The 26,303-nt window shown below is 41.0% G+C and overlaps 1 protein-coding gene across 7 annotated transcripts in view; it reads left to right on the top strand.

The window, feature by feature from the left end:
* grip2b (glutamate receptor interacting protein 2b) overlaps positions 1-26,303 on the top strand; it is a 155,960-nt gene that overhangs the window by 125,224 nt on the left and 4,433 nt on the right. For all 7 annotated transcript variants that reach the window (XM_027279556.1, XM_027279557.1, XM_027279561.1 and 4 more), the window contains 15 exons: positions 448-617; positions 5,055-5,210; positions 5,296-5,448; positions 5,540-5,726; positions 11,255-11,400; positions 14,825-14,905; positions 16,047-16,110; positions 16,278-16,423; positions 17,211-17,355; positions 21,428-21,567; positions 21,647-21,856; positions 21,936-22,092; positions 24,991-25,105; positions 25,250-25,463; positions 25,547-25,755. In XM_027279556.1, the coding sequence (XP_027135357.1) occupies positions 448-617; positions 5,055-5,210; positions 5,296-5,448; positions 5,540-5,726; positions 11,255-11,400; positions 14,825-14,905; positions 16,047-16,110; positions 16,278-16,423; positions 17,211-17,355; positions 21,428-21,567; positions 21,647-21,856; positions 21,936-22,092; positions 24,991-25,105; positions 25,250-25,463; positions 25,547-25,755 (2,293 nt within the window). The remainder of the gene's footprint in view (positions 1-447; positions 618-5,054; positions 5,211-5,295; positions 5,449-5,539; positions 5,727-11,254; positions 11,401-14,824; positions 14,906-16,046; positions 16,111-16,277; positions 16,424-17,210; positions 17,356-21,427; positions 21,568-21,646; positions 21,857-21,935; positions 22,093-24,990; positions 25,106-25,249; positions 25,464-25,546; positions 25,756-26,303) is intronic.

Consider the following 26,303-nt stretch of genomic DNA (forward strand, 5'->3'; position numbering starts at 1 on the left):
TGAAACCAAACCTGTGCAAGTGGGCTGTGGATATGCAACAAGTGTATATGCATGCAGAGTATAGATTCTCTGACACACACACACACACATATTCTGTATCCTGCCCTATAACTAACACAGACAGTAGGAGACAGGATATTGCCCTGAGCCCCAGTCTGCCTCTAAAATATACATGAAGCACTTGAACTTTGTGTCGTTGCTGAAAGGAGCACTTAAATAACCTCCACTGAACAGGCTGACTTTGGGGTTCCACATTCTGTCACTACTCATTCCCACATGGTTGCAACTTCTTTTTTATAATCTGAAACGCAGAGACGGCAGGTTTGACCGGCTCTGCAGCCTGCATGTAGTTTTCAATAGGAACAAAAAGAAAAAGAATTTCTGAAACCGCAAAAATAAAAAATCTGTTTGCACTGTAATTCTTTATTTTCTCTTGTGTTTTACCAGATGCGGAGCATTGCATGCCGGGGATCACCTGCTGTGCATAGACGGGACATCGACAGAACACTGTACGGTCCTGGAGGCAACACAGCTATTAGCGAGCACAACAGAACTGGTGAAATTAGAAATACTGCCCTCGCATCAAACGAGGCTAACTGGGAAACAGCACGACACAGGTGGGTGTTACCCCGGTGTGTTTTCTGTGCACCAAGTCTACTGAAGTTTTACATTTTAACTGCATTTACAGCGGGAACGCATGAAACCGGTTTTGCCTGAAGTGTTGTATTAAATTATATAACCATGTTCCCAAAAAAGCTGGGACACTGTAAGAGGAAAGTTATGCAACACTCAGAAAACAGGTTCATTTGTAACAAGTAATAGAATCATAACTGCGTGTGAAAATTGCTCAATCATACAAGAGCAAGGATGGTGACGAGGTTCAGCACTTTGTGAAAAACAATTTAAGAGCAACGTCTCTAAACACAGTTTTAATCATCAATCCAGAACATCATTGAAAGACTCAGAGAATCCAGAGAAATCTCTGCACAGAAGAAGCAAGGCAAGAAAACCAACACTGAATTCCCGAAACCTCTGACAGCACTACATTAAATACCGGCATGATTGTATTGAGGATGTGTGGGCTCAGGAACACTTCGTTGTCAGTCAACACAGTTCATCACTGTGTCTACAAATTCAAATTAAGACTCTACCAGAGAAAGACCGATATCAACGACATCCAGAAAAGCAGTCAACTTTTCCAGACCCCAAGCTCATCTGAGATGGACTGAGAGTGGAAAAGTACGCTGAGGTCTGACGAGTCCACGTCTAAGATTACATTTTGGAAATCATAGACACTACTGAAAATCTGTACCGCATGGAAAAGGTCAAATACAATGACAGAGACCCGTAGATCGTAGCCGTAGATCGAGCAAGAATGTGACAGAACTTTGCTTTCAAAACTTCAACAATCCACAATGCTGACTGAGTCTTGTTGTGGTGAACATGTGCTTGCAACACATGGACAAAGAACAAATAGCCAAGACACTTTCCCAGCTTCATGTCATCACAGCTTCCCCAGCCGTCATTTTGGGCAAACAGGCACCTAAAACTAGGGCAGCGTAAAAACCACAGCAAACATGTTGTCAGGATTCAACCCAAATAAAGTTGCCCCATGCACATTTAGCTAATCAGGAAGAAAAACACAGTTTCTTTCTACCCAGAACACTGATTGAGAAATATTTCGCCTGCGACAGCAACTTTGTGCTTAATTAGTTGAAGGAGTGTCTCTTCACCCGTAGCCAAGTGACGGCTTTTCATCCGGTGGGGAATTAGTGCCAGCGGATTTACAGATTCCGAGGGCTGCCTTATTATCGCATGTTAATACCTTACACTGCAGAAAGGTTTAAGTACGATAAGAGTACACACACACACACATCACACATGTAGAACCTGTGATAAAGCTTCCAGTGTTGTAGTAACTAAAGTCAGACAAACACGTGTTAATGTTCTGATGAGAGAGGTCGAGGAAGCTTTTCGATAGAGTTTGTGCAGGGTGGGAGTTTGATCTCAGCATGAAAACGGAGAGAGAAAGTTGAAAAGAGACGTGACAGATGAAAGAGAATTGAGTGACAGCCGATGTAAAAGCAGGATGGCATTTAATTAAAGTCATTACACCTCTCATGCACGCCGTCAGACAACTCCTCTCCTCTCCTCATCTTGTCCCCATTTTTAGTGCCGAGTGCCCACGACACGAGGCAACTACTCCCCATGAACTTATATATCGCGTTTTCATCCCGAATCCCGTGCTATTACTTTTGCGAAAAATTTCTCATAGGAATGAATGGGAAACACCCCCCCCCCTCCAACAATAAACTGCTCTGGCATACTTTCACCGAGAGACTTCATTTAAACTTTAAAATGTAGGTACTCTTGCCTTCTCTTTAGGGATTCACTTCACCCATCGACAGCTTTTACCATTTTTAAACTATCAAGGCTTAAAGTTGAGCAGGTTTTTACTCAAATTTCTGGGTTTATAATGGGTGTGTATGTGGCGGAATGTTTGAGCTAGAGTGGATGACATCATCAGCTAGAGTGAGGAGCAGAGAGAAAAATCAGTGAAAAAATAAAACGTATTCGACTACCGTGGCCTCAAATGCCCCACTACAGACATGATTTATACATAGAAACGTAGGAAAATTTGTCTTCTCACTCACATTCGTCTGCTAAAGCTGTCAGCCTTATAGTTTTGGCGTAACACACAAAGATGCGCCACCAACACCCATCCACAGCCTCATAGACTGCCATGTTAAAAAGGCGGGAACATTTCTGGAGGAAAGCAGAAGTAACGTTTCTTTGAATCGCTCTAAAGGTCACAATTCTTCACTTTATCAACACAAAATAACTATGTAGACGTTCAGGAAGGGCTCAGGATGCTCCCAGTGATTTCGGTTCGATGATTGGAAATACGGTTTGGCCAGAAATCCTTCCTGTTCGAGGGGTCAAAATAAGAGTCCCTTCAAAATAAAAATAAACATGTTAAAAATGACTATTTGAGGTGTGCTTTTTGAATACAGAGCCACGGCAACAGCCCACTCGGCACTCTAAAAATTTCTGCGGGAATTTTCTAGTTTTTTATTCATGTCCCATCCTCTCTCTCTCTCTCTTTTGTTCCTCTACCTTTTCTTTTCTCTCACTCATTCATTCTGTTCTACTCTATGTTAAAGCGACAGAAAAACAAAGTACTAAAGGCTACATTAACTGACCACACACACACACCCTTGAAAGGTCGCCATCTCATCTCCTATCTCCTTCATTTGTCTCTCTACAAAGCAGAATGCATTCTTTCCTTTTTGTAATCACGATTGTGTGTGTGTGTGTGTGTGTGTGTGTGTGTGTGTGTGTGTGTGGGAACACAGCTCATTAGGATACTGATGGTCTTGCCGGAGACCTTGCGGCCAGCCTGCCGCTGCTTTATTAATAGACACTCTGATTAAAGGTTTTGTAGCTGTGTGTGTATGTGTGTGTTTGACTTTGTGTTTCAGGGTGTGTCACTGCTGCATAGATTACTGTTGGTGAGTCTGGACATAAGTGTGTGCATTTATATATCTTCTCTTATCTATGAAAGGTGTGTGTGTGTGTGTGCATCTTCTCTGTCTGGCTGTGGCCGCTTCCTGTCAGCAGATCTGTCTCTTCCTCTGTGTTTCCGCCGGATGTAATGACTTCATTTATTTTTTTACTCTGGGAGGATTAGAGGAGGAAAATGTTTCCACATTTCTCAGATCTCACCCTGAGGTCGGCCAGCACTTCAGCAGCCCTCCTGCCAACTGAGAGGTTTAGATAAGACGACTCACGTGTCAAGGAAACAAAAGCTCTGCTGGATGGATGTGGCAGCTTAGGATCAACTTCAGAGTTGAGATGTGTGTGTGTGTGTGTGTGTGTTTGTATGGAGAGGAATTACACATGAAGCCATGTAGGTTGTCAGACTTTAGCCTTGATTGCAGGCTGAGGTCTCTGTGGGACCTTCCCTACAAGAGGTTCTCCCCAACATCTGAGGCTGAAGTGACTTTTTAACAGATGGCACAGTCCACCAGTGGTTCTGTTTTGCATTTTGTAGTCCAATATGTCCTTGGTCTAATTAACTGATGAGATAATTCCATATGATCATGAATTACAGATTTCCTCCACATTATTACTGGCTCCTTGTGGATTAAGGTCAACTGAAGACTGAAGAAGTGCTATGCTACATGTTTCTTCCAAATACAAATACAGCGTCTCACATCTTAAATAATGTGACCATATGTCTGCCTTCGGCTACCAAGGGATGGGAGCACGGGCCGCAGAAGTAGCCTCAGTTAATGTAGAATATATAGCAACATTGATACCAATGGTGAGACTGAAAAGCTCTGAAACGTATTCATGATGCCAGGTGTGATTGAGATGCATCAGATTTTAAAGCCAAGACAGGGTCCGGTCGAGTAGTTTACTTTGCTTTGGAAGGTTCCTAACTGTGTGAATTAGTATTTATGTAGCCGCGTTTTGTAGTCCATCTTCTTAACTTTGTAGTTTTACAACAGATCACATCAATAGCATTCGTCGTCATATAATGACGTTGTTAGTCTGAGTGCAGTCGGATTCTCTGAGCACCACGTCATCTTTTCCTAAGTCCTCAGGAATTCTCCTTCACATCTATGAAAGTGTTTAGAAAAGGACCTTGGAGGTCATTTATTACTGACTATTTGAAAGTACCCAGAGCCTCAAAGTTAGTTTGTCACTATCCAAGGCGCTGTGTTTCACCCTTCTGTAGTAGAAGGCAAAGATATCATCATATTATTCCTTTTACAACTAAAGTTTGACATTTAGGAAACACAGGGAAAAGGCTAACGTGGCTCTGTCCTAAGGTGAAAAAACATACCGACCAACACCTGATTAACATGCTGGGATTACGCAGTTTCTACTGATCTCATGCATTTCCACTAACCATCAGAACCAATGCAGGATGATGATGACCAAAGTGTGCCAGCAAACGTGGACGCAGGATTTTTCTGAAATGTAATGACAGTGTGTGTTCAACATGTTAACATATGTTACGATTCGCTTCTCTGTGTGTGTTTCAGTGAAGGTTCAGAAGTCGGACCACCCCCACTCCTGGGACCCCTGTGTGAACTACTGTCACCCTCCAAACTCCACCCTCTGCAACACAAGCTCCACTCTCAACAGGTCATGGACCGCCTCAAATAATAACACCATCAACAGCCTCGACTACTGCAAGTGTAAGAGCACAAACAGAGACACCGTGACAAGACAAACTCATCTGTCTGTGGGGGTTTATTTCTTCTTTATAATCTTCTTTTGCAGCTCTGGTATCTGCCAGTTTCTCTCCCGGCTCTACAACTACATCGGGACCTAGCAGCCAGAGCTCTAGTACCTTGCCCAGGCCTACAGTTCCCATGAGTCCACGTAACTCGCTCCTCAAACGAAGGCAGAGGAAGAAAGAGCACAAAAGCTCCTGTAAGCTTCCACATGTCTGTCTGTACGGACATGATTTGATTCGTCAAAGGAGAAACTAACCATGAAATCATGTTTATCTCTGTGTCTTTAGTGTCCCTAGCGTCCAGTTCGGTTGGTCCAGGTGGTCAAGTAGTTCACGTAGAGACCAGTGAGGTCGTCTTGACAGGTGACCCGCTCAACGGCTTCGGTGTCCAGCTGCAGGGAGGAATATTCGCCACCGAAACACTGTCCGCACCGCCGCTTATCCGATTTATTGAGCCCGACAGCTCAGCAGAGAGGTGAGCACACACAAGCGTTCACACAGGAATAAACTTTACAAATGTGTCTGCTCTGTGATGTACAGCCTTTCAATATAAAAGCATTAAACAAATAAACAAGCAGGTTTGTGCTTTTATTTTGGCACCTCAAAACTGACAGCTTTGCTTGTCCAAGATCTACTTAACTTAAGAAATGAAGAGCTATGTGATAATTATATATGTATGTATCAATAGTAGTTGAAAAGTATCTCTAAATATTGATTGGACAAAATGTTGGTATTGGATTGGATGTACTGGTTTCCATTTGTAGTCTGAGTAATATTGACCAGTTACGTATGAGCACAGACTTTGTTTGCATTCAGGTAAACAGTCTGTGTGAAGGCATTGGTCCAAAAGCAATTTTGCAACCCAGCTGTTGTCTGATGACAGTTTATTCATTTATATGCAGATATCTGTTTGTAGAGATTAACCGACAGCTCTGTAGGTTCTCAGTTGTCAAGGTCATCGTTCTTTAGAAAGACTTTGAGATCTTGTGGCTCCATGAACGTTTTACTGCTCATCCAGGAGGCTTCCTCAGTTCTGACTGACTGTTGGGAAAATCCAAATATTTAAATACCTGAGCCATGAATCTTTAATGAATCCAGTCGCCCCAGATTGAACTCTTCTCAAAGATTAGCCGAAATGTGTCTGTCATGTTGAGACATTAATCTTGGCCCAGATATTCACTATCAGGATAAACACACATGATCTTTTAATGTTGTATGTGTTTTTAAATATACTGCTCAGATCCATTCTGCTGTGTAACCATATAAAGATGAGAAGGCTCTGCAAAATATTATGATTATTAATAATGCGATTATAAAATCCTGTGTTTGTACACACACACACGTGCTGACATCAGCTGCATTAGCTTCACTTAGCTTTCATGTGTGTTTGAACGGAAATGTTTTGGAGTGTGTGGGTGTGTGAGACTGATGCTGGCAGTGTGTTAACAGCTCTGGCTCTGGGTGCTGGGATGTGCGGGTGTATGGACATGTTTAAGCACTCGTCTGTCTTCCATTGTACTTCATGCATGTTTTCACTGCTTTGAATTCTCATTCGTATCTGCGCTGTGTTAATGTATGTGAACGTGTTGTCTGTGTGTTTGTCTACTGACTGATGTTCCCATTGTATTAACAGCTTTTCTAAGTGCTGGGTGTGTTTCTGCACCCCGAGGCCGTGCTCCCTTCTCCATTAGTGCCCACGCTAACAACACTAATTAGCTCGCTTCCACTCACCCACGCCGGAGGAATCGATAAGTACCTTCCTTTGCGCTCGACAGGGTGAATCCAAATAAACCCGTTCACACCACTCTGAATTAGACTTAACCACAACGCTGTCTTTAAAAACCATAAGTCCTGTGCAGCAGTGACCAGGGCTGACATGCATTAGTGCTGCCGGAAGTCGTTCTACTGAGTTTAACGTTTGCTTAAAAGATTCATAGACGTGACATAAAATGTGACTTTAGTTCGATAAATCTCAGATCTTCATTCATAGCAGCAGCTGCTGTGTGTACCCGAAACCACCAGAACTGTGAGGCACCTCAAACAAGGTGGAGCTCGACATAGCATACTGTAATCATAATCCAGTTTACTGATCAACTGTCAGCACTGCAATACAGTTGTCCGTCACTATAACCTTTCGCGGCCTCGCTGTTTCGCAGATTTTTTGTGTGTAATTTTGCTTTTTTTTTTACAGCGTACTGTACAGTATGAACGCGCATTGTGTTGCATTGCATTGTGCACACTTTGTACTGTGAGCTGTGAAATACGCGTGAGTTACTGGTAATAATTTCTTATATGTCAAACCTCGTAGATTGATCATTAAAATTAAATTTGTTAAAAATGTTTGGGCTTGAAAACAGGTTTTGATCTTTGGTTTCATTTACTAATACAGTATTGTACTTATTTTTGTTAAATCTGCGAAAGTTTGAACTTTGAGAGTTTAAATAAGAGAGAAATGTGAGAAAATGTTAATGCCCGTCTGAGAAAAGTGTATAAAAGTGTGTGGTTAGGGGTTTTACGGCCTTAAAACATGTAGAATAATTGTAAAAAAATAAAGCTGATTACTTCGCGAATTTCGTTTATTATGGGTTATTTTTATAACATATCCCCCGCGATAAATGAGGGACCACTGTATTTGGTTACTGAAATTCTACAGACAACATTTCAAAATGCATATATGATACAAAAATGTGCCAACAAAGGAACTTTTGTAAATGGTTCAGTGTACGGTTGATATTAAAAAATACCTGAAACTTTATGGATTAATGACGAACATTAACAATTAAGACTCAACTATAAATAAGGCTTTTACATGTTTATGGTTTCTCAGCAAAGCACAGCTTAAAGTTCCAGATTTGTGAAGTGAGTTTGGTGTCAGAGCAAGAACTGCTGTTGTGCCCATACACTCATTTGTGTCCACCCAGACTCAATTGGGATACTTCCATTAGTACACTTAGTACAGTGCACAGTGCATTGTGTAGGTCCTGGTGCAGTGTGCTAAAAATTTAGCAGGGTTTTACCGCTTTTTCTCCTTCCGAGTAGAACATTTAACTGCCAAAACATAAATATAAAACGTATGTATAACTTATATTTGTATATTATGATATTCACCACAACCTCTTCAGCTCCTTTTTCACAATGCCGGTGGTCCCTCCCCTTCAGCTACGTGGCCAAAATGGTGACCATTATGAGTGAGAAATGCTTCTGCATTTTGCCATAATTAACAGCGTGAACACGCTTATGTACAGGGAATAGCAGGTGTAATTATGAAAGTATATCAATTGAGAGACAGCAACAGATGGGCCATTGTGTGCAACAACAACTCATCCTGATTAAAGCCTGCACTTTGTCAGACTTTTGATGCAAGATACAGCGTCCTCTGCAACACCATGGTAGTAAAATATAAACAGGACATACATGCATATGCACTGTGTTGGAACAGTATATAAATACTATATGTTGCTCGATGACTTTAGCATTAAAACATGTAGATAAAGGCTGGATTATGAAAGACAGGAAAGAAGTGAGGACAGATCTTAACTGGTAACTCCTGAGCAAAGCAGAGGGGACAGGGACGACAGCCTTGGCAGGACATTTAATCCTCAGTACATCGTAATGAAGATGTCTGGCTGTATATTAATACAGGTCACCCACCCCATGGCTTAATGGAGGATACATCAACTGTGTGTGTGTGTGTGTGTGTGTGTGTGTGCATGCATTTGCAAATCCAAAGGGTGGTGAGTGCATGAAGGTGAGGCCTATTAAAGTGAGACAAATCACTTCATCTTTCCTCCTGTCACAAGTCTCATTGGGGCAGAACGTGATAAATACTGTAATCATGTTGATTTTTGACCCTTTGGCCATACCAAAAAAAAAAAAACCTACTGCAGTTAGAACTGTGATTGGGATTAACAGTGTAGAGGAGTGTAACGCAGGTTTACATCACTGTGTGCCACCATAGTATAATCTTCCTATCAAGAGCGTGATATTATTTTAAGGTGGTGTTGTGCAGTTCGGAAACAAAGGTCAAAGCTGAAATTGTTTGAACTTTGACCGCAGTGACAGGGCATTAATTGAGATGTGCGATGCCCGTGGTGGCACTGCCGCAGGGTTCAACATCTCTGGTGGAAAGTAATGGCTCAAATAAATGGAAAGTAAATGCTGCTGAAGGCTATAACTATAGAAGTAAACCTCAATTACCAAAAATGTAGTTTGCTTTTGGGCCAGCCAATCTCAGTTAATGGACGCTTCGGACAAAAGTATCTGCTGAACAAATGTAAATTTAATTCACAAAAACAAAAATTGAATTACCAGGAAATACAACAAGGACAAAAACATTGTGGTTAGAAGAAACAGTGCAAAACAAATATACTTTGATTTATGTGATGTGAATATTAAGTATTTAATAACTTTAAGCATATTCCTTTCTGGTTATTGGCTTGTTGGTTTGATTTGAGGGCATTTAAAATCATGTTGTGTTGTTGTCTTGGATGTTATTTGTCTGTGAGCATATTATTCTATCCAGTCTTACATGTAAGCAGAATATAGTTGCTGAAAGTGAATTAACTGTTAGTTAACATGATTTTTACTTGATAATTATTAAAAATTATGCAACAGAGTACCTGTAAGGCTGCCCCAGTTAAGTTAATAGAAGTAGTTATATTTCCTATAAAGCTATTATGTGACTTTATACATAAATCTAAGTCACATAATTTAAACAAATGTAATGTTTAATCTAACCCAGGGTTTGGAGCTGTTTCACCATGACTTTGTGCATGCTGGTGCCCCACCACATGCAGCTGTAGCCCTTTTTATTCACCCATCAGTCAGCCTGAGTCTGCCACTGTGTTGTGCATTAGTTTGATTTTGACATATGTTTACCGTTTGTGCCTTTGTTGCAGTTTCACAGTTGTGAGCTTCATTAAATCCTCCAGAAGTCACTTAACACAGTTGGTTTACTGTCTGGCTTTAAAAGGAAATAACTGCGTGGACAAAATACCCTTCTTTGTGTCTCTGGTGATTCTAAGTTTGTTTACACAGGCCAGGTAGCAACAGAGGGGCCTTCACTTACCAACATTGCTCAAATTCACAGGCCAATATCTCAAAAGATGAAACGACTCCTTCATAATATACCTCTTGTTTTGCCAAGGAAAGGTATTTGCATGATTCATTGCTTTAATAGTCAGCACTAATGTGCTTTACTTTCATTCCAGCGCTGATTTATGTAGTGAGGAATCAGGTTTGGGGGGCTTCTGGATGGTAGATATTTCGGAAAGTGAAATCTTTAATATCCAAACAGCAGCACTGAAAGCTACCGTATCTAAAAATAATTTAATACGTATGCCTACCGCAGCGGGAAGTTCTGGATTCATCTGTCTTTGTGGAATGAATTAAAGGGAAAAAACATCCCAGGCAGGGGGCTGACGATTAGTACGTCGTCGTGCTTGAGTTTTTCTTTCCCCTTTGGGAGCATTTTAACCCTGCAGGTAATCATATCTGATTAGGCACAGAAAATCTGTTTTATTTCATGTGCACGTGTACATGCTTGAGAAAGAAGTCAATGTCGGGAATTTTTTTAAACTTTCGTCTCCTTCTGCTTTGTGGAACCCTAAAGGGTGATTCAGACTGAAATCACTGGAGAACCTCAGTGTTCCTTAATGAACCCATCTATAAACTCTGACAGTACAAGTTTAGACTACATAAGCCAACTTCTAGGCCCAAAACTGATCACAGTCCAAGAGTGCCACAGCAAAAACAGAACCAGAAGTTCTGCTCCAGAAACATCAATCACATTCAAATCAAACCCTGACATGCAAGGAACCAAAGAGCATTTCAGATTAACGATCATTAGCGCAGACTTTTCTTAGACAGCTGAGAAGAAACTAAAAAGTTGGAATGATTAAATTAAAAGATTTGTCGGTGGACGTGGGCGTGGAGCTCAGGCCTCAAAAACTGTAAGACATGGTGATTTAGAGAGTGAAGATCCGATGTTTCCTCCTTTCGTAGGTGTGGCCTGCTCCAGGTTGGAGACCGCCTCCTGTCCATCAATGGAATCCCCACAGAAGATGGAACACTAGAGGAAGCCAATCAGCTGCTCCGAGATGCTGCGCTGACCAATAAGGTCACACTGGAGATAGAATTCGATGTAGCAGGTTCGTGACTTCAACAAATTCTCACATTTCTGTCATTACACCATGATATATAACCTCTACCTCGTAGTTGACATGACTCTACCTATAAATGACTTCATAAACTCTTACAGGACAAGCTCTGACTCAAGAACCCAACTTTAGACCCAAAACTGACCACAGTCCAACCAGGAATGATGCCTATGGAGAGCTGTAGTGAATTGATGTTCTGCAACATCAACAGTTATCAGAAACCCACTAAGCTCAATTTTGGTCATTCATTTATCTATTTCATCTTTCTTATAGTATGTATAAGCAGAATACAGCAACTGTGCATTCTTTATTAGCAAACATTTGGCTGTTTTGTTGGAGGAAGCACAAAAAGACAAGATGAACTCCAAACTAGCTTTTGTCTCATTGCAGACAGGGGTGGACAGAATAATTACAGCTGTTCACTGCAGGGCATGGCCCTTATCTGCATGCTTTTCAACCCACGAAAATAACCTATGAGTTCAAAGCTGTGCATTACTGTCCTCAGTTCTGATTACTGTGTTGAAGAAAGGTCACCTCCAATTGCATTCTGCAACAGACTTCTGAACTCACACAGACATATGAATGTTTAAAGTTTTGGAAAGAAAGGAGTTATTGTATTATTAGTTTTGAAGTAAACCTGCTGACTGCGAACATCTAGTGAACTTTAATAGTTGGGATCTGTAGGAAGGAGCACTCTGTTCTTTATTACTTTTACTTTTTAAATTTTGGATGATCATTCCAATAAAAAACTTGGCTTGACCTTGTTGTTTTGTTAAAGTTGCTTTAAAGGCGCCCTGAAGAGTTTTCTTGTAAACAGAAGTTAGGTTTGCATTCAGTGTAATCTCACCTAGCCAGACCTACTTTGTTTTAGCAACGTGCCAACGCTGGAGAAAGGTCTGGCTGAACTTATCATTCTCGTATGAGGGAAACTGGCATGTTTGTATTTCTTTAAACCATCCACACTTGTCAAACTGACTCCTCAATGCATCCATCCATGGATGTGTATATTCATGTGTCTTTTTGCATGATCAATTTAAGAGACAACTTGGCAGGATACTCCTGGATCTTCTACGTGAGGGGCCTACAGAGCAAAGGCACTTTCACCGGCCTGGTTCCACAGCCCCATAGACTGCCATGTTAAAAAGGCGGGAACATTCGTGGAGGAAATCAGAAGTAACGTTTCTTTGAATCACTCTAAAGGGCAAATTTCTTCATTTTATCGACACAAAATAACTTAATAAGAAAGAAAATGAAAATAACAAAATAAGAAACTAAGTTTCTCCAAACGTGTTTGTTATTCTAGGTAGTTATTATCACGATAATCCATGTCCAAGAGTCCATTTCCCCGGATAAGATGGGTTGTATTCATTATTTGCCACTATAAACACACTCTGACCTCCTCAAGCTTTTATTTTGGTACTTCTGGTTACCGACATTTGAATTTTCATATTAGCTAAATATTTAGTTTCACCCGAAACTTTTAGATTCAGCATTTAGATTTAGATTTAACATTTAGATTTAGATTTAACATTTAGATTTAACATTTAGATTCAGCATTTAGATTTAGATTTAACATTCAAATTTAGATTTAACATTTAGATCTAACATTTAGATTTAGATTTAACATTTATATTTAGATTTAACATTTATATTTAAATATTTAAAATATCTCCAAGTTGACAAATATTGTTGTAAATGTGCAAAAAAGTGACTCTCAAAAATTCACACCAGTTTTTTAAACATTGTTTGAAGCTAAATGCGACAAAATGTTGCTGTTATTTTCAGCGTGAGCCACTTTACAAACGGCACCCCATATGCAGCGCCGGTTGTTGGGAGAAGCCACACTCACGTTCAAAAGGCGCTAGAGATTGCACAGGCAATGGAAACAGCAGCAAATAATACTAAAGACATTCAACAAGCTAACGGGAGTGTACAGCCACGTGCCGTTCATCGTGTGTCAAAGAGAAGACAGGCAAGCCATCAAAGTCAGTCAAATGTTACAGGAGCACTTTTTGCTAATGACTGTGGCTTTAAAGACGCTTTGTGTCATAACTGTAAGAAAAAGGGGCACATTGCAAAGAAGTGCAGAGCTGCTAAAAATAAACAGAAAAAGGAGTGGGGGAAGTCAAAGCCCAAAAGGAACACACATCACCTGCAGAGTGAGGAGGCTGAGGAGCAGGTTCAACCTCATCGACCTCAGTGAGCCCCGGCGGAGCCCATAACAGCAAGACTGCACAAAAATGGAAAGGAGCTGGAAAGTGTGCGTGCATTATTAACCATCCAAGGTTATAACAGCATGGAAACATAACAAGGACCTGCTCATATTCATAACCATGTTTTCATGCAATATTTTTGTCTTTGTTATCGAAATATATCCTCATGTCTACAGTAGGACCGGGTCCTCTTCTATGGAGGCACACCATGTTTCTACAGTAGCCCAGAACAGACAAACTAAATATTGACTCTACACAGGGCCTTTCAAGCATGTTTCTCCTTTATACTAGGCAGGCGAAGGTGATGTGAGGAGATTGCAATGTGACGATTACACCACTAGATGCAACTAAATCATACACACTGGACCTTTAAGAGTGACAAAGCTGGATTGAAAGGACGTTTAAAAAAAAAACAATATACATCCAATCTTTCAATTTAATCATTAATTAAATCATTTATTTTTGTACAGTTTTTTTACAGTTTTGGTAATGTCTTTCATAATATTGCATCATTTAATGAGTTAACATAGCAAGCAAAAAAAATATTAAATTAGCATTTACCCTATAAACAGACAGATATCAGTGATTTCTCAGTTTATAAGAGTAATATCTGAGACGTTTTATGGATTTCTAAATAAGTTTGGCAGCTCAGAATGGAATAGACTTATCATCCCCTTTTTGTAGCTGTCAGGCAGAACAGTGCTCATGAAATTAAATCACTTTCATGCACAAGAAACTCCGACTGATGGACAGCTAATGGCACAAAATGTTCCTCGCCAAATTTCTGAAGTTGTTAGATTATCGGAGTCTTTTCCCGCTCAGCTCTCGAAGGGAAGGAAGCGAACACGTTCGCGGTGTCAGTCAGCGATAAGAGCTTCTTGGCAAGTTTGAAGGGTTCTGAAGCGACGAGCTGATCCAAAGAGCTTGTTAAAAAATCTTAAGAGGTTGCTCCGCTCACAACTTGCACTCGCCATGTTTATGCCTGGATGTAGAGTTGTTTTACTGGTTGGAATTATTATTATGAGTCATGCAGGCAAACAGCGAGGATTTGAAGTCGCTGTGTGCCCCGGAGAGGAGCAATTCTGAGGAGATAAGAGCAAGAGCTAAATGTCTTGTAATTACAAATGTTAAGCAGCACATGCTTTTTTGTATTAATGGATTTTCTGCATGTGTTTAACACTGTGTGTGTGTGTGTATCACAGAGTCAGTGGTGCCTAGTAGTGGTACTTTCCACGTCAAACTGCCGAAGAAACGAGGAGTGGAGCTGGGACTCACCATCAGTGGTAAGAACGCTCAAACATTGTTCATATGATTTATTTTTTGTTTTGAACGTGTGCTGGCAGAATGTTTAAATGTCATGGGACCACCCTGCGCTTCTTCAAACACGCCACACACAAAGCAGACACATCTGTTTCTCAGGGTAGCTGTAGCCTGCAGGAAAGCTTCGCCGTAAACATCAGCGATGTTTAGAAAATGGTATAGATACCAGGTCACAATCGCAAGCCACGGACCGCACCGCCAAACCTATGTGGTGGGGCGACAGTTTTTGTGAAAGCCAGATCCATAAAGGATTCGATTTCCCAGTTTGCAGTGGAAGCACTTGACCTGCAGAGATCCCCGACTACAACTCCATCACAAGTCAGGACCTTATTGCCAACATCAGTGTCCATTTTCAGTAAATCCCTGCAACCAAGTGTCACAATCTTGTGGAAAGTCTTCCCAGAGAAGTGGGTTGATTCTCTGATGCTCTGGGCTTAGATGAACAACTATGTTTTTGTGATGTTCAGGTGTCCACATTACCGTATTCGGGAGTCCGCATACCTTTGACCATATAGTGTTTATTCCCATGGTGTATATGAAAAATATTAAACTTACTGTCTAGCTTCAGTCTTCAATGACATACAAGCAATGTTTAAATTCAGTTTGTCTGGAATGTGTGTATACTTTAGTCTGCCAGTATATGAATTTAAGTATCATGAGCACAGTGGCAGCTGGTTGTTTAAGTTTTTGGAGTAAAGACATGAATACCTCAGTGAGTATTTAAAAAGGATTATGACCGTAAAGTTGTCCAACAGAATCATCAGACTGGCTGAGATCATTTGAAACCTCCCTGGTCGAATAAAGTCTTGTGCACGTGTAGTTTTAGTCATCCCCAGCAACTTAATATAAATGTATAAATGTCCAAACTCTGCAGAGGGCCGAAAATGAGATTGGTGACTGAGTATCTGATGTGTGAACAACAGGCTGGTCTCTGAGGCAGCAAATGGTGCAATGGCTCCATCTTCTGATCAGAAGTGTTCACAGCTGAAAGTGAGAAGGATCTCACGGGTTGAGAGAGATTTCAAATGACAGACTCGTTCCTTTGCTGCTGGTAATGAAAACATTATATCTACTTACTCTGTTGCTGTTTCTGCATGTCCACAGCCAGTAAGAAGCAAGGGGAGCCCCTCATCATTTCTGACATCAAGAAGGGCAGCATGGCCCACAGGTATCTGCTCTGTTCTGTTCTTCTCTGGGTCTTTTTGTATACTTTGTATACAGTATACTTGCTAATTACAAGTGCCACTTTATACTGAACAAGAGCTACGTGACAGAAGCGCTCATATCTGGTTCCACCTTTGCATCTCCATTTCTTTCTTCCTCCTCCTCCTTCAGGACAGGGACATTGGAGCCCGGGGATAAGCTGTTGGCCATCGACAACATCAGACTGGAGAATTGCTCCCGAGACGATGCAGAGCAGATCCTGCAGCAGTGCGAGGAGCTGGTCAAGCTGAAGATACGCAAAGACGAAGACAACTCAGGTACATGTGCAAGTAAACGAGCAAACTTTGAGTCTGTGTGTGGTGGTTTCAGTACACGTCATGATTTAACCACCGGGTGGTGCTGTTGTCCACAACTTGTAGACTCTGGAGCCGCTGTTAATTGCATTTTTATTGATCCCAGTGGGGGAACAAGCTATTGGAAAAGGGAATGATTAAATTAATATTACACAACGAATAATAAATATATGCAATAGAGCAAGAAAGTATGTGTGTGAACACAGCACCTGCTGGTTGTAGCAGCCTTAATCCAGCTAAAGGACCTTTGTGCTCCGGCCACTTAGTCACATGTTTCGGATTTGCTTGATACGTTGAATTAATTAAATGGATGCATCCAAGTTGTAGCAAAGACATGTCACTCTGTCCCACTGTGTGTTCTGATGTGATGCAAAGAAACACACACACACAAGCACAGAGAGGGATTATGTAATCATGCTAGATTATGACTCAGAGGGTATATTCACACACACACACACACACACACACATGCACGGGTAGTGAATTGCAGAGATTATATGTTCATGTTACATGATGACAAGGCAGTCTTCTCCCTAGTTACCATGGAAACTGTGTCTTCCTCACCACTGTTGTCTTGACAAGAGTTTTGACCTACTTCTGGAATGAAGTGTGTGTGTGCGTGCTTATTTCTAATGAACAGGTTACGTGACGCAGGGTTGTTGTGTATGTCACATGAGCTTACACGTCAGCCGGTATCATCCTGGGGGTGAAACATTAGAATAACACGTGTGTGTGTGTGTTTGTGTATCAGATGAGCAGGAGACGTCGGGCAGCATCATCTACACAGTGGAGCTGAAGCGGTATGGAGGCCCTCTGGGTATCACCATCTCAGGCACCGAGGAGCCTTTTGACCCCATCACTATATCCGGCCTAACCAAGAGAGGCTTGGCCGAGAGGTACATGCTCATCATCTTTTCTTGCAAATCTAGGTTACCAGTTTGTGCATTTGGAAAAGTACTGCGGCTGGAGACTTTTGGACTGTTCCATTTCCACATATTTTAGCGAGCGCGAAACTATTTAGATGTTTTGGCAGCATGAAAACAAAAAATTCTTCTTCAAATTAAATTTTTTTTATCATCATTCCTACGGCCAGTATGGTAAATAAACTTGATGTGGTGCTTTTTATGGTGCTCTGTGAAGTTTTTGACATTTACTAGCATGATGACGCAATGTATCCAATGCACAATGCAATCCATGTGGTGTCTTTGTGCAGTAATGCTCAAAGAAATGTAGAAATGTGGCAACAAGTCACTAAAGAAATGCCGTGAGCTAATGAACGTGGATGTGAAAGGTTTTACGAGGAAGGAATAAGTGGATAGACACGTCATGACTGTATGTAAACATGACTGTCCAAGAGTCCATTTCCCTGGATAAGATGGGTTTTATTCGTTATTTGCCACTATAAACACGCTCTGACCTCCTCGAGCTTTTATTTTGGCACTTCCGGTTACCGGCATTTGAATTTGCATTTTAGCTAAATATTTAGTTTCACCCGAAACATTTAGCTTCAACATTTATATTTAGATTTAGATTTAACATTTAGATATATATTTAACATTTAGCTTCAACATTTAGATTTATATTTATATTTAACATTTAGATATATATTTAACATTTAGCTTCAACATTTATATTTATATTTATATTTAACATTTAGATATATATTTAACATTTAGCTTCAACATTTAGATTTATATTTATATTTAACATTTAGATTTATATTTAACATTTAGATTTATATTTAACATTTAGATTTAACATTTAGATTTATATTTAACATTTAGATTTAACATTTAGATTTAGATTTAACATTTAGATTTAGATTTAACATTTAGATTTAGATTTAACATTTAGATTTAGATTTAACATTTAGATTTAGATTTAACATTTAGATTTAGATTTAGCATTTAGATTTAGATTTAGATTTAACATTTAGATTTAGATTTAACATTTAGATTTAGATTTAACATTTAGATTTAGATTTAACATTTAGATTTAGATTTAGCATTTAGATTTAGATTTAGCATTTAGATTTAGATTTAGCATTTAGATTTTACATTTAACATTTGGATTTAAATATTTAAAATATCTCTAAGTTCACAAATATTGTTCTAAATGTGCAAAAAAGTGACTCTCAAAAATTCAAACCAGTTTTTTAAACATTGTTTTTAGCTAAATGTGACAAAATGTTGCTGTTATTTTCAGAGCGAGACGCTTTACAAACGGCACCCCATACTTTCAGTGGAGTTTCTGAAATGAAAAACATTTTGCCAAACCTGTCAGTGAACCAGCATCAATCCTTCAGTCTGAGCCTGCACAGCATCACGCACAACATGAAACAACCTGCGCTCACCTGCCGCTCCACTGAGATCTCATGTGGGTGAACGCCGTGTTCTTTGTGGGGCAGGCGAGCTCGCATTGCCAGTCTTACACCTCCTCCACTGACAGCAAGAGACTGAGACTTGGACTTGGCACAAATGGTTTTGTATTCATTTACAATAAGTCAGCATAAAACATAATCTGTTCACCGCTGATTGATTGTTGATTCATTTTTTTTTTATATATAAGTGGTTTATGAAAGCCTTCTGGGCTTTAGTCCCGTGTTTGCACAGTATCATGTTTCACTGTGTCTCGTTAGGTTGTGGTTGGATCGAAGGATCAAGGGATCAAGAAAATCTTATTATTACCCACTGAGGGCAATTTGTTGTACAGCCAGCAAGCAACTACATAAATACAATACAAGGAGCACACTAAAAGTATTTCAAAGGCCCTTCAGGTAGTTTTTTAGGTAGAGAGGGACGCCCTTGGTCTGGTAGGAACTGGTAGAACGTTTCACCAACGGGAACAACAAACGATTAAATCTAATGTCGTCTCTCCAGTTTTGGACACATTGAAGGACGTCTGTGTATTCCGCCACAACAAGGTTAGAAGAAACAGGACAACACATTTCATGACACGTTGTCTCACAGGTTGGCTTTGCACGCATTAGAGTGTGAAAACAAAAGAGACAAGACTAAACCCATGAGACGATCAAATGGAGGATAAATCTCCATTAGTTAGGACTTTTCGGTTAGACCAGAATCAGCGTTGTGGATACTGTTTAACCCATCCACAAAAATCTGATATAAACCTGTACTGACTAGTCCGATCTGGGCGAGATGGTGAGTCACCAATACAGGCACATATACACTGTGAACAGGATAGGTTTTGGCATAGCCAAAGTTGCAAAGGGTGCCAGAAACTTTTGTTTTTGTAATAAATTTCAGACATGCCTCTGTTCCACTCCTTCTGTTCCACTCCTTCCTGTGCTTACTTGTTATGGTGAGATAAGACAATGGTTGCTCTGATAAACAAAGCCAGAAAGCAAAAATCATGGGATACTGTCACGGGTATGTGCACAGGTGTGAGTCACGTTAAAGAAAAACAGTGAAAACTTCATCCGTGGTCAGAATAACAATCGTCCCTTGTGGTGTCCAAGGTTTCGACTGTAAGACTCAAAGATCGTGACCTTTTCTCTCAATCCCATCTGAAACAAAGCTTTGTCTGCAGTGATTATTATCCTGTGTGTGCCTGAGATCCAGTGAATAGATGTGATCGCTCAAGGCTTTGTGTTAATATGGCAACACAGACAGAAACCTCAACCCGACTGAGTCAGATGAGGGAATCAACTCATGAGTATGTCGCCTTATTTCGTCCTCCCTATCAGTGGGATAAAAACCTTATTAGGAGAATTAATAGAGGATGCCTTGGGCAATAAATAGAGGGATTCCCCACCGGCAGCTCAGTGTGCGGCAGGTGCCGTGTGACATGAAGCGATGACAGCTCAGATAATGAGAAACGTGATGCGGTGGGAAGATGGTAGAGCAGCTCGCGTCCACGGCAACAAGGCCGATGAAGAGATGAGATGATGGTTTTCCTGAGTCATAATCATCCGCCGGTGGATTCAGCTTACATTCCAGTCCGGCACACAAATAAAATGTCAGTGTTTATAAGTGGCTCACTTGTTATTCCACGGAAACACCCTTGGATAAGGCTTACAGCTGCTCACCCTGCCACACTTCAACACGCACACACACCGTGACCCCGTATCTTGTACATTTGTGATGTAATTGTTCTATTTCCTGCCCTAAACGGTTGTCGATAAAGCACTTTGCCTCGGACGTGTTGGCTAAAAGCAGTCTATAAATAAACTTGGCTCAACGTGACACAGAAGAAGTGCGGGAACACAGACGATATCAGCATCTGTGTGATTTGCACGGTGCTTTAGTTTCTGTTTACCTGGTTTCAAACCAAAAAGCACACTTGAGTAAATACGTTTAAAGCATGTCGTGTATTGGTCCATTAACATGTGTGAGATAAGAGCTCAAAATAAATATCTGCATCAGAGTGAGCTGCAAGATAAAAAAAAAAAAGCTGGTTTACATTTTACAGCAATCAGCAATAGTGGAATGAAAGGGAGCCGGTGTTATTTGTTCTCAAGTCACCTTGTTTTGACTAGACCGCTCATGTCATTGTTTACAGGAGTTTTGTTTAAACAGTAATAACTCGAAATGAAATATCTCAAATATGATCTGCAAACAATAACAGTGTCACTGCGGCGCCGGAGCTCGATTTTCGAGCGTGTAGTTTGCCGTCCAATTCTCTGCCCTGCAAAGTGGATTTGTGTCCACTCGATTTGCACTTGCAAATGTGTTTCTGGAGAATCTGTGATAAGGTTAGGGATAAACTGTGCTTTCCAAATTGAAAATAACTTTAGGGGCTTTTAGAAAAGTTTACACAAATAACAGAGAGCAGAATCTGTCTGCACAAACAGCACAAAATGTTCCGGATATCGACAAACTATTGGTGTCAGTGTGTTCCTTTAGAGCTGATATGAACTGGGCTTTGAGTAATCACTAGTAATTTAACCATGTCTCATGTGTCACAGTAATATTTTCCTGTGTTAATGTGTTTTGTTTGTGTGTCCAGGACAGGGGCTATTCATGTCGGTGATCGGATCTTGGCTATCAACAGCGTCAGTCTGAAAGGCAAGCCGCTGAGTGAAGCCATCCACCTGCTGCAGATGGCTGGAGAGACGGTCACGCTCAAGATAAAGAAACAGCTCGACAGTGAGTACGAAGATGAAGATTGTACCTTTTTACGGTTTGACACTTCGATGATCATTTCACCGAATGAATCCAATTCCAGCTTTTTCTCTGCAAGACCTGGAGGAGAGGAAGGCTGCAGATGCAGAGGACACGACAGAGAATGACCTAAGTGACACTGAGGAGGACGATTTGACGGACAGCCAGCAGACAAGTAAGCTGTCGGAGCTCTACTCCACAACCATACCCAGCGTCGACTCTGCCATGGAGTCATGGGATGGCTCAGGGATGGACGCCGGCTATGGCAGCCAGGGTAAGCTTTCGACTAACACGTGAAGATGATGATATATCTACATGAATGTGCATTTACAACTCCTTCACGCCCCCTGCAGGTACATACACCCACCAGGCAGCTGGTATCGCCCTCCACCCCCATGAATGGCGTAGTGCAAAACAGCAGCGCAGCACCACACCGCCCCCTGGACGCCGAAAGAATTACCCTTTCAGCGACGGAGGTTTCAGTGAGGACGACTGGGACAAACCACCTGGGTAGGACTTGGACCGTGGTTTCCATTCTTTTACTACAAGAAAATCTGAAACTTGATTTATTTTTATTCTATGCTTATATACCTTATGGGAATGAAAGGAAACCAGTTTATGGCTGGAACACAGTGGTCTGATATTTCAGTACACTACATTAAATCAGGGGTCACCAACCTTTTTGAAACCGAGAGCTACTTCCTGGGTACTGATTAATGCAAAGGGCTGGTACAGACTTCTGAAATAGCCAATTTGCTCAATTTACCTTTAACTAAATGTCATTGTTAATAATTAATGATATTCATCTCTGCGAAGACACTGATCATGTTAATGATTTCCCACAATGAATATCAACAATGATTTAACAAGATAGGAAACAGATAAATATCAATATGCAACACTTTATTTCTATATTTTGCCACTAACATTTTTTAACAAATCACAAATTACTCTGCAAATATTACAAATAATAAATCATGTAAAATCCAAAAATAAACTTTAGGATTTTAAATAAATCTGTTTACATTTAAACTTGACACTAAAATCTGCATAACAGAAACAATTGTTACATTTTACAAACACATTTAACTAATCATGAACTGGACACCAAACCTGGTATCCGTTTCTTTGTCAGTTAGTGGGAAGCCTGGCATTGCAGTGCTGTTTACCAGTATGTTGTACTCTGGTGTGTAACTTGACAGTGAAACTCTGAGTCAGTCTTGTAGATGTGCATCAGTGAGGCGTGTTCTGTGTTTGTTCTTGATGGAGTTCATGTCAGAAAAGGCTGATTCACAAATATAGGTTGAACCAAACAGGCTTGCAACCTTCATAGCATGTCTCTCCACATTGTGCCGCTTTGCCGTGGCCACAGTCGCCCGCAAATAACGCATGCTCCTTTCACAGTGGTAACTCTACCTCCCATTCGTCGTGAAAATTATGTTTTTTTTTCTTTTTTTGGGTCAGTCATCTCCTCATTTTCGCTGCGCCCGCATTAAATGATGATAAGATCATTCTGTAAAATAGATTTACAACATTTTGATTTAGCATATTCATATAGCACAATTCTTGGTCATCTTATTAACTTTATATAAAAGGCTTTGATATAAAGGAATCCACTTCCTCATCTTCCAAATTTGAAGATGAGGAAGTGGATTCCTTTGACTACTTTAAAGGAGCAGTACGTAGCATGTTGTGGCATATAGTGGTGTAGTTGTTCATTGCAATCCACGTGTCCTCACCTGCGTCTTCCTAGTATGAATGAAAAACTACTTAAGAAAGGCTAGTTTTGTCCTTTCTGGGCTACTCTAGAAAAAATGGCTCATTCTAAGGGAACAAAAGCAATAACAGTTTTTAATTCTCAGGTGGTTTATTTTAATGTTTTAATGGAAACACTCCTATGGATATTATATTCCATATTCTGTAAATATAGCCCTCTAAATCTCGTACACTGGTGCCCAAGGTGATGTCCTTGAATTGCTTGTTTTTTCCAGCTATAACCGTCCAAAACCCAAACATATGTACGATATGATTATATAAATCAGGAAGAATAAAAAAATTCATGTTGGATTATCTGCATAGATTCACAACTCTGGTGTCTGTTATACAAGCATTAGTATTAGTATTTGATTCTCTGGTTGTGAAGTGGAAATTACCTTGTGCAGGTTGAGCCATGAAGCCAGTGACACTGACTGAGTATCTGTGTGTGTGTGTGTGTGTGTGTGTGTGTGTGTGTGTGTGTGTGCGTGTGTGTGTGTGATGAGTCAGGAGGTTAAGCCTTGTGAGGATAGCAACATTCACTGGGGTTATATAACACTAATGGGGGTGGAGAGTGAGAGAGCAAGGATGGTGAGAAGAAGAAAAAAAAACAGTGAATTAATCTTGTCAGCCAAGGACGCTCAGTGTTAAAAGATTACTCATGTTGGATTCAACCAGAACGAGTAGTCTTAGCGTTTATTGACTCTGCCCTCAGTTCACATGGGCTTCGTTGATGATGCGACACCGTTGCATATAAAAACAGCACAGGGAATTTGCACAGACTCAATTCTGCAGTACACATTTGTTAATATTACAAAGACTCTTGAGTGATCTGACAGCGACAGAGAACGCACAGAGCAAATCTACCAGGAATGAGTCCAAAAAGTCTTTCTGGTGGCTCAAACAATGATTTTTCTTTTCTAGTAACCAGAGGCGCTGCTACCCCGTGTGATAACTTATTTCCAAAGCGTCTTTGTCCAAAGTTAAAATGTTTTTTAAGCCGTCACGACCTTGAGAAAGCCATCCATGCCTTAATAAGCTCAAGGCGTCTCGCAGTCTTCCCTTAGTCGACTTTAACTTGTGCAAAACGCTGCTGCCCGTCTTTTAACCAACACCAACAGACGTGCACATATCTCTCCTGTTCTTAACTCCCTTCATTGGCTTCCTGTTCTTTTTAGAATTGATTTTAAACTTTTAATGTTCGTTTTTAAAGCTCTTAACGGCCTCGCCCCTTCGTATCTATCTGAGCTTTTAACAGTCCGCAATCCTGGTAGAGCTCTGAGGTCTACAAATCAACTTTTGTTGGAAGTGCCCAGGTCAAAATATAAACACTGGGGTGACCGAGCCTTTTCCGTTGCCGCCCCCAGGCTCTGGAATAAGCTCCCCGTCGAGATGCGTCTTGTTTCCGACCTGGGCCTCTTTAAATCCAGGCTAAAAACCTACCTATTCAGGATGGCTTTTAATACCCAGTAGTATGATGACACTTTTATCTATCTCGATTTTGTTGTATTTTATTGTTTTTACTGTTCCTTTATTGTTTTTAATTTATTTGTTGTTGCTGCTGTAAAGCACTTTGGTACACCGAAAGGACTGTTGTAAAGGGCTGTATAAATAAAGAACATTTTACATTTAGTTTGTGTTTGTGTGTCGCAGATTTATTGGCCAACAACCAGACGGTATTCTGTTGGATCCAGACGACAGTTTCTGGTGTCAGGCGCTCGAAGATCTGGAGACTTGCGGCCAATCAGAACTACTCAGAGAGATCGAGGTTAGCACATTACCATCCTCCTTTAACATGTGCATCAATACCCATTTATATACATACCGCAGTCACGGTATTACACTTGGTAACACCCCTGCAACATAAGACATTATTGTAAGAGATTAGGTCTGTATGTTTTGTTTTGTGCAGGCATCCATCATGACAGGAACAGCCATCAGTCTGGGTGTAGATGGTGTCAACAAGCCTCCAGCTGAGTCCATACTGAGTCACAGCAGAATGAGCCCGTTGCGGAGAAATTCCCTCCTGCACCAGGGAAACCTGCTACACCAGGCTACACACCTCCACCAGGGCGCCCATCTGCACGAGGAGGCCCACCTGCATGAAGAGGCCCAACTCCACCAAGGTAATTAATCTGCAAATGTGACAGAGCTGAAGGTGGTTGTCCCTCGAAAAGTCTTTCTAATTGAGGGGCCTTTCACTACCCAGATTCCCACCTGCAACAGGAGGCCCATTACAACCATGAGGCCCACCTGCACCAAGGAGCCCACATCAACCAAGATAACCAATCCCCTCTCCTGCACCACGAGCCCAAGCCCAAGGCCTCATTGAGAGTGTCAGAGAGGACGTGGGAGTCTCGTCGGATCAAAGAGGAGATGCAGGGAATCTTGTCCCCAACGCCTTTGGAGCTGCACAAAGTGAGTCCAGCCTTCTGTCTGCAGACTCCGTCATGATGCGGATTCTGTTTTGTTTTTGGTCATGACTCGGATTAAATGTTGACAGGATTAGGTGGAGGGATGAAGCCATGAGAGGCAAGTGAGGAAAAAAAACATTTGGTGATCTAAATAGTTTTTTATACCGTGTTTACGACTTCTGGAAGCGAGAGTTGGGTAAAGAACAAATGTAAGTTGCGAGGTGGGGAGCCTCCATGGATCGGACTCGTTTGCCCAGCACATCCCACAGATGCTCTATTGGACCTGTTAACCTGTTGCTGGTCATCATTATTCCTTCCTTGGTACCAGCGCAGACAGGGAACACCCCAACAACAGCTGCAGTTTTTAGAGATGTTCTGACTCCGTCGTCTAGCAATCACAATTTGGTCCTTCCAACATCAATTTGGGGGACAAAATGTTCAGTTGCTGCCTAATATATCCCACCCACTGACAGGTGCCATGATATAAGATAATTACTGTTATTCATTTCAGTGGTCATGTTGTTTTGGCAGACTGCTGTATATTTTCCAGAA

Source organism: Larimichthys crocea, chromosome VI, assembly GCF_000972845.2.
Source record: "Larimichthys crocea isolate SSNF chromosome VI, L_crocea_2.0, whole genome shotgun sequence".
NCBI classification, from domain to species: Eukaryota; Metazoa; Chordata; class Actinopteri; family Sciaenidae; genus Larimichthys; species Larimichthys crocea.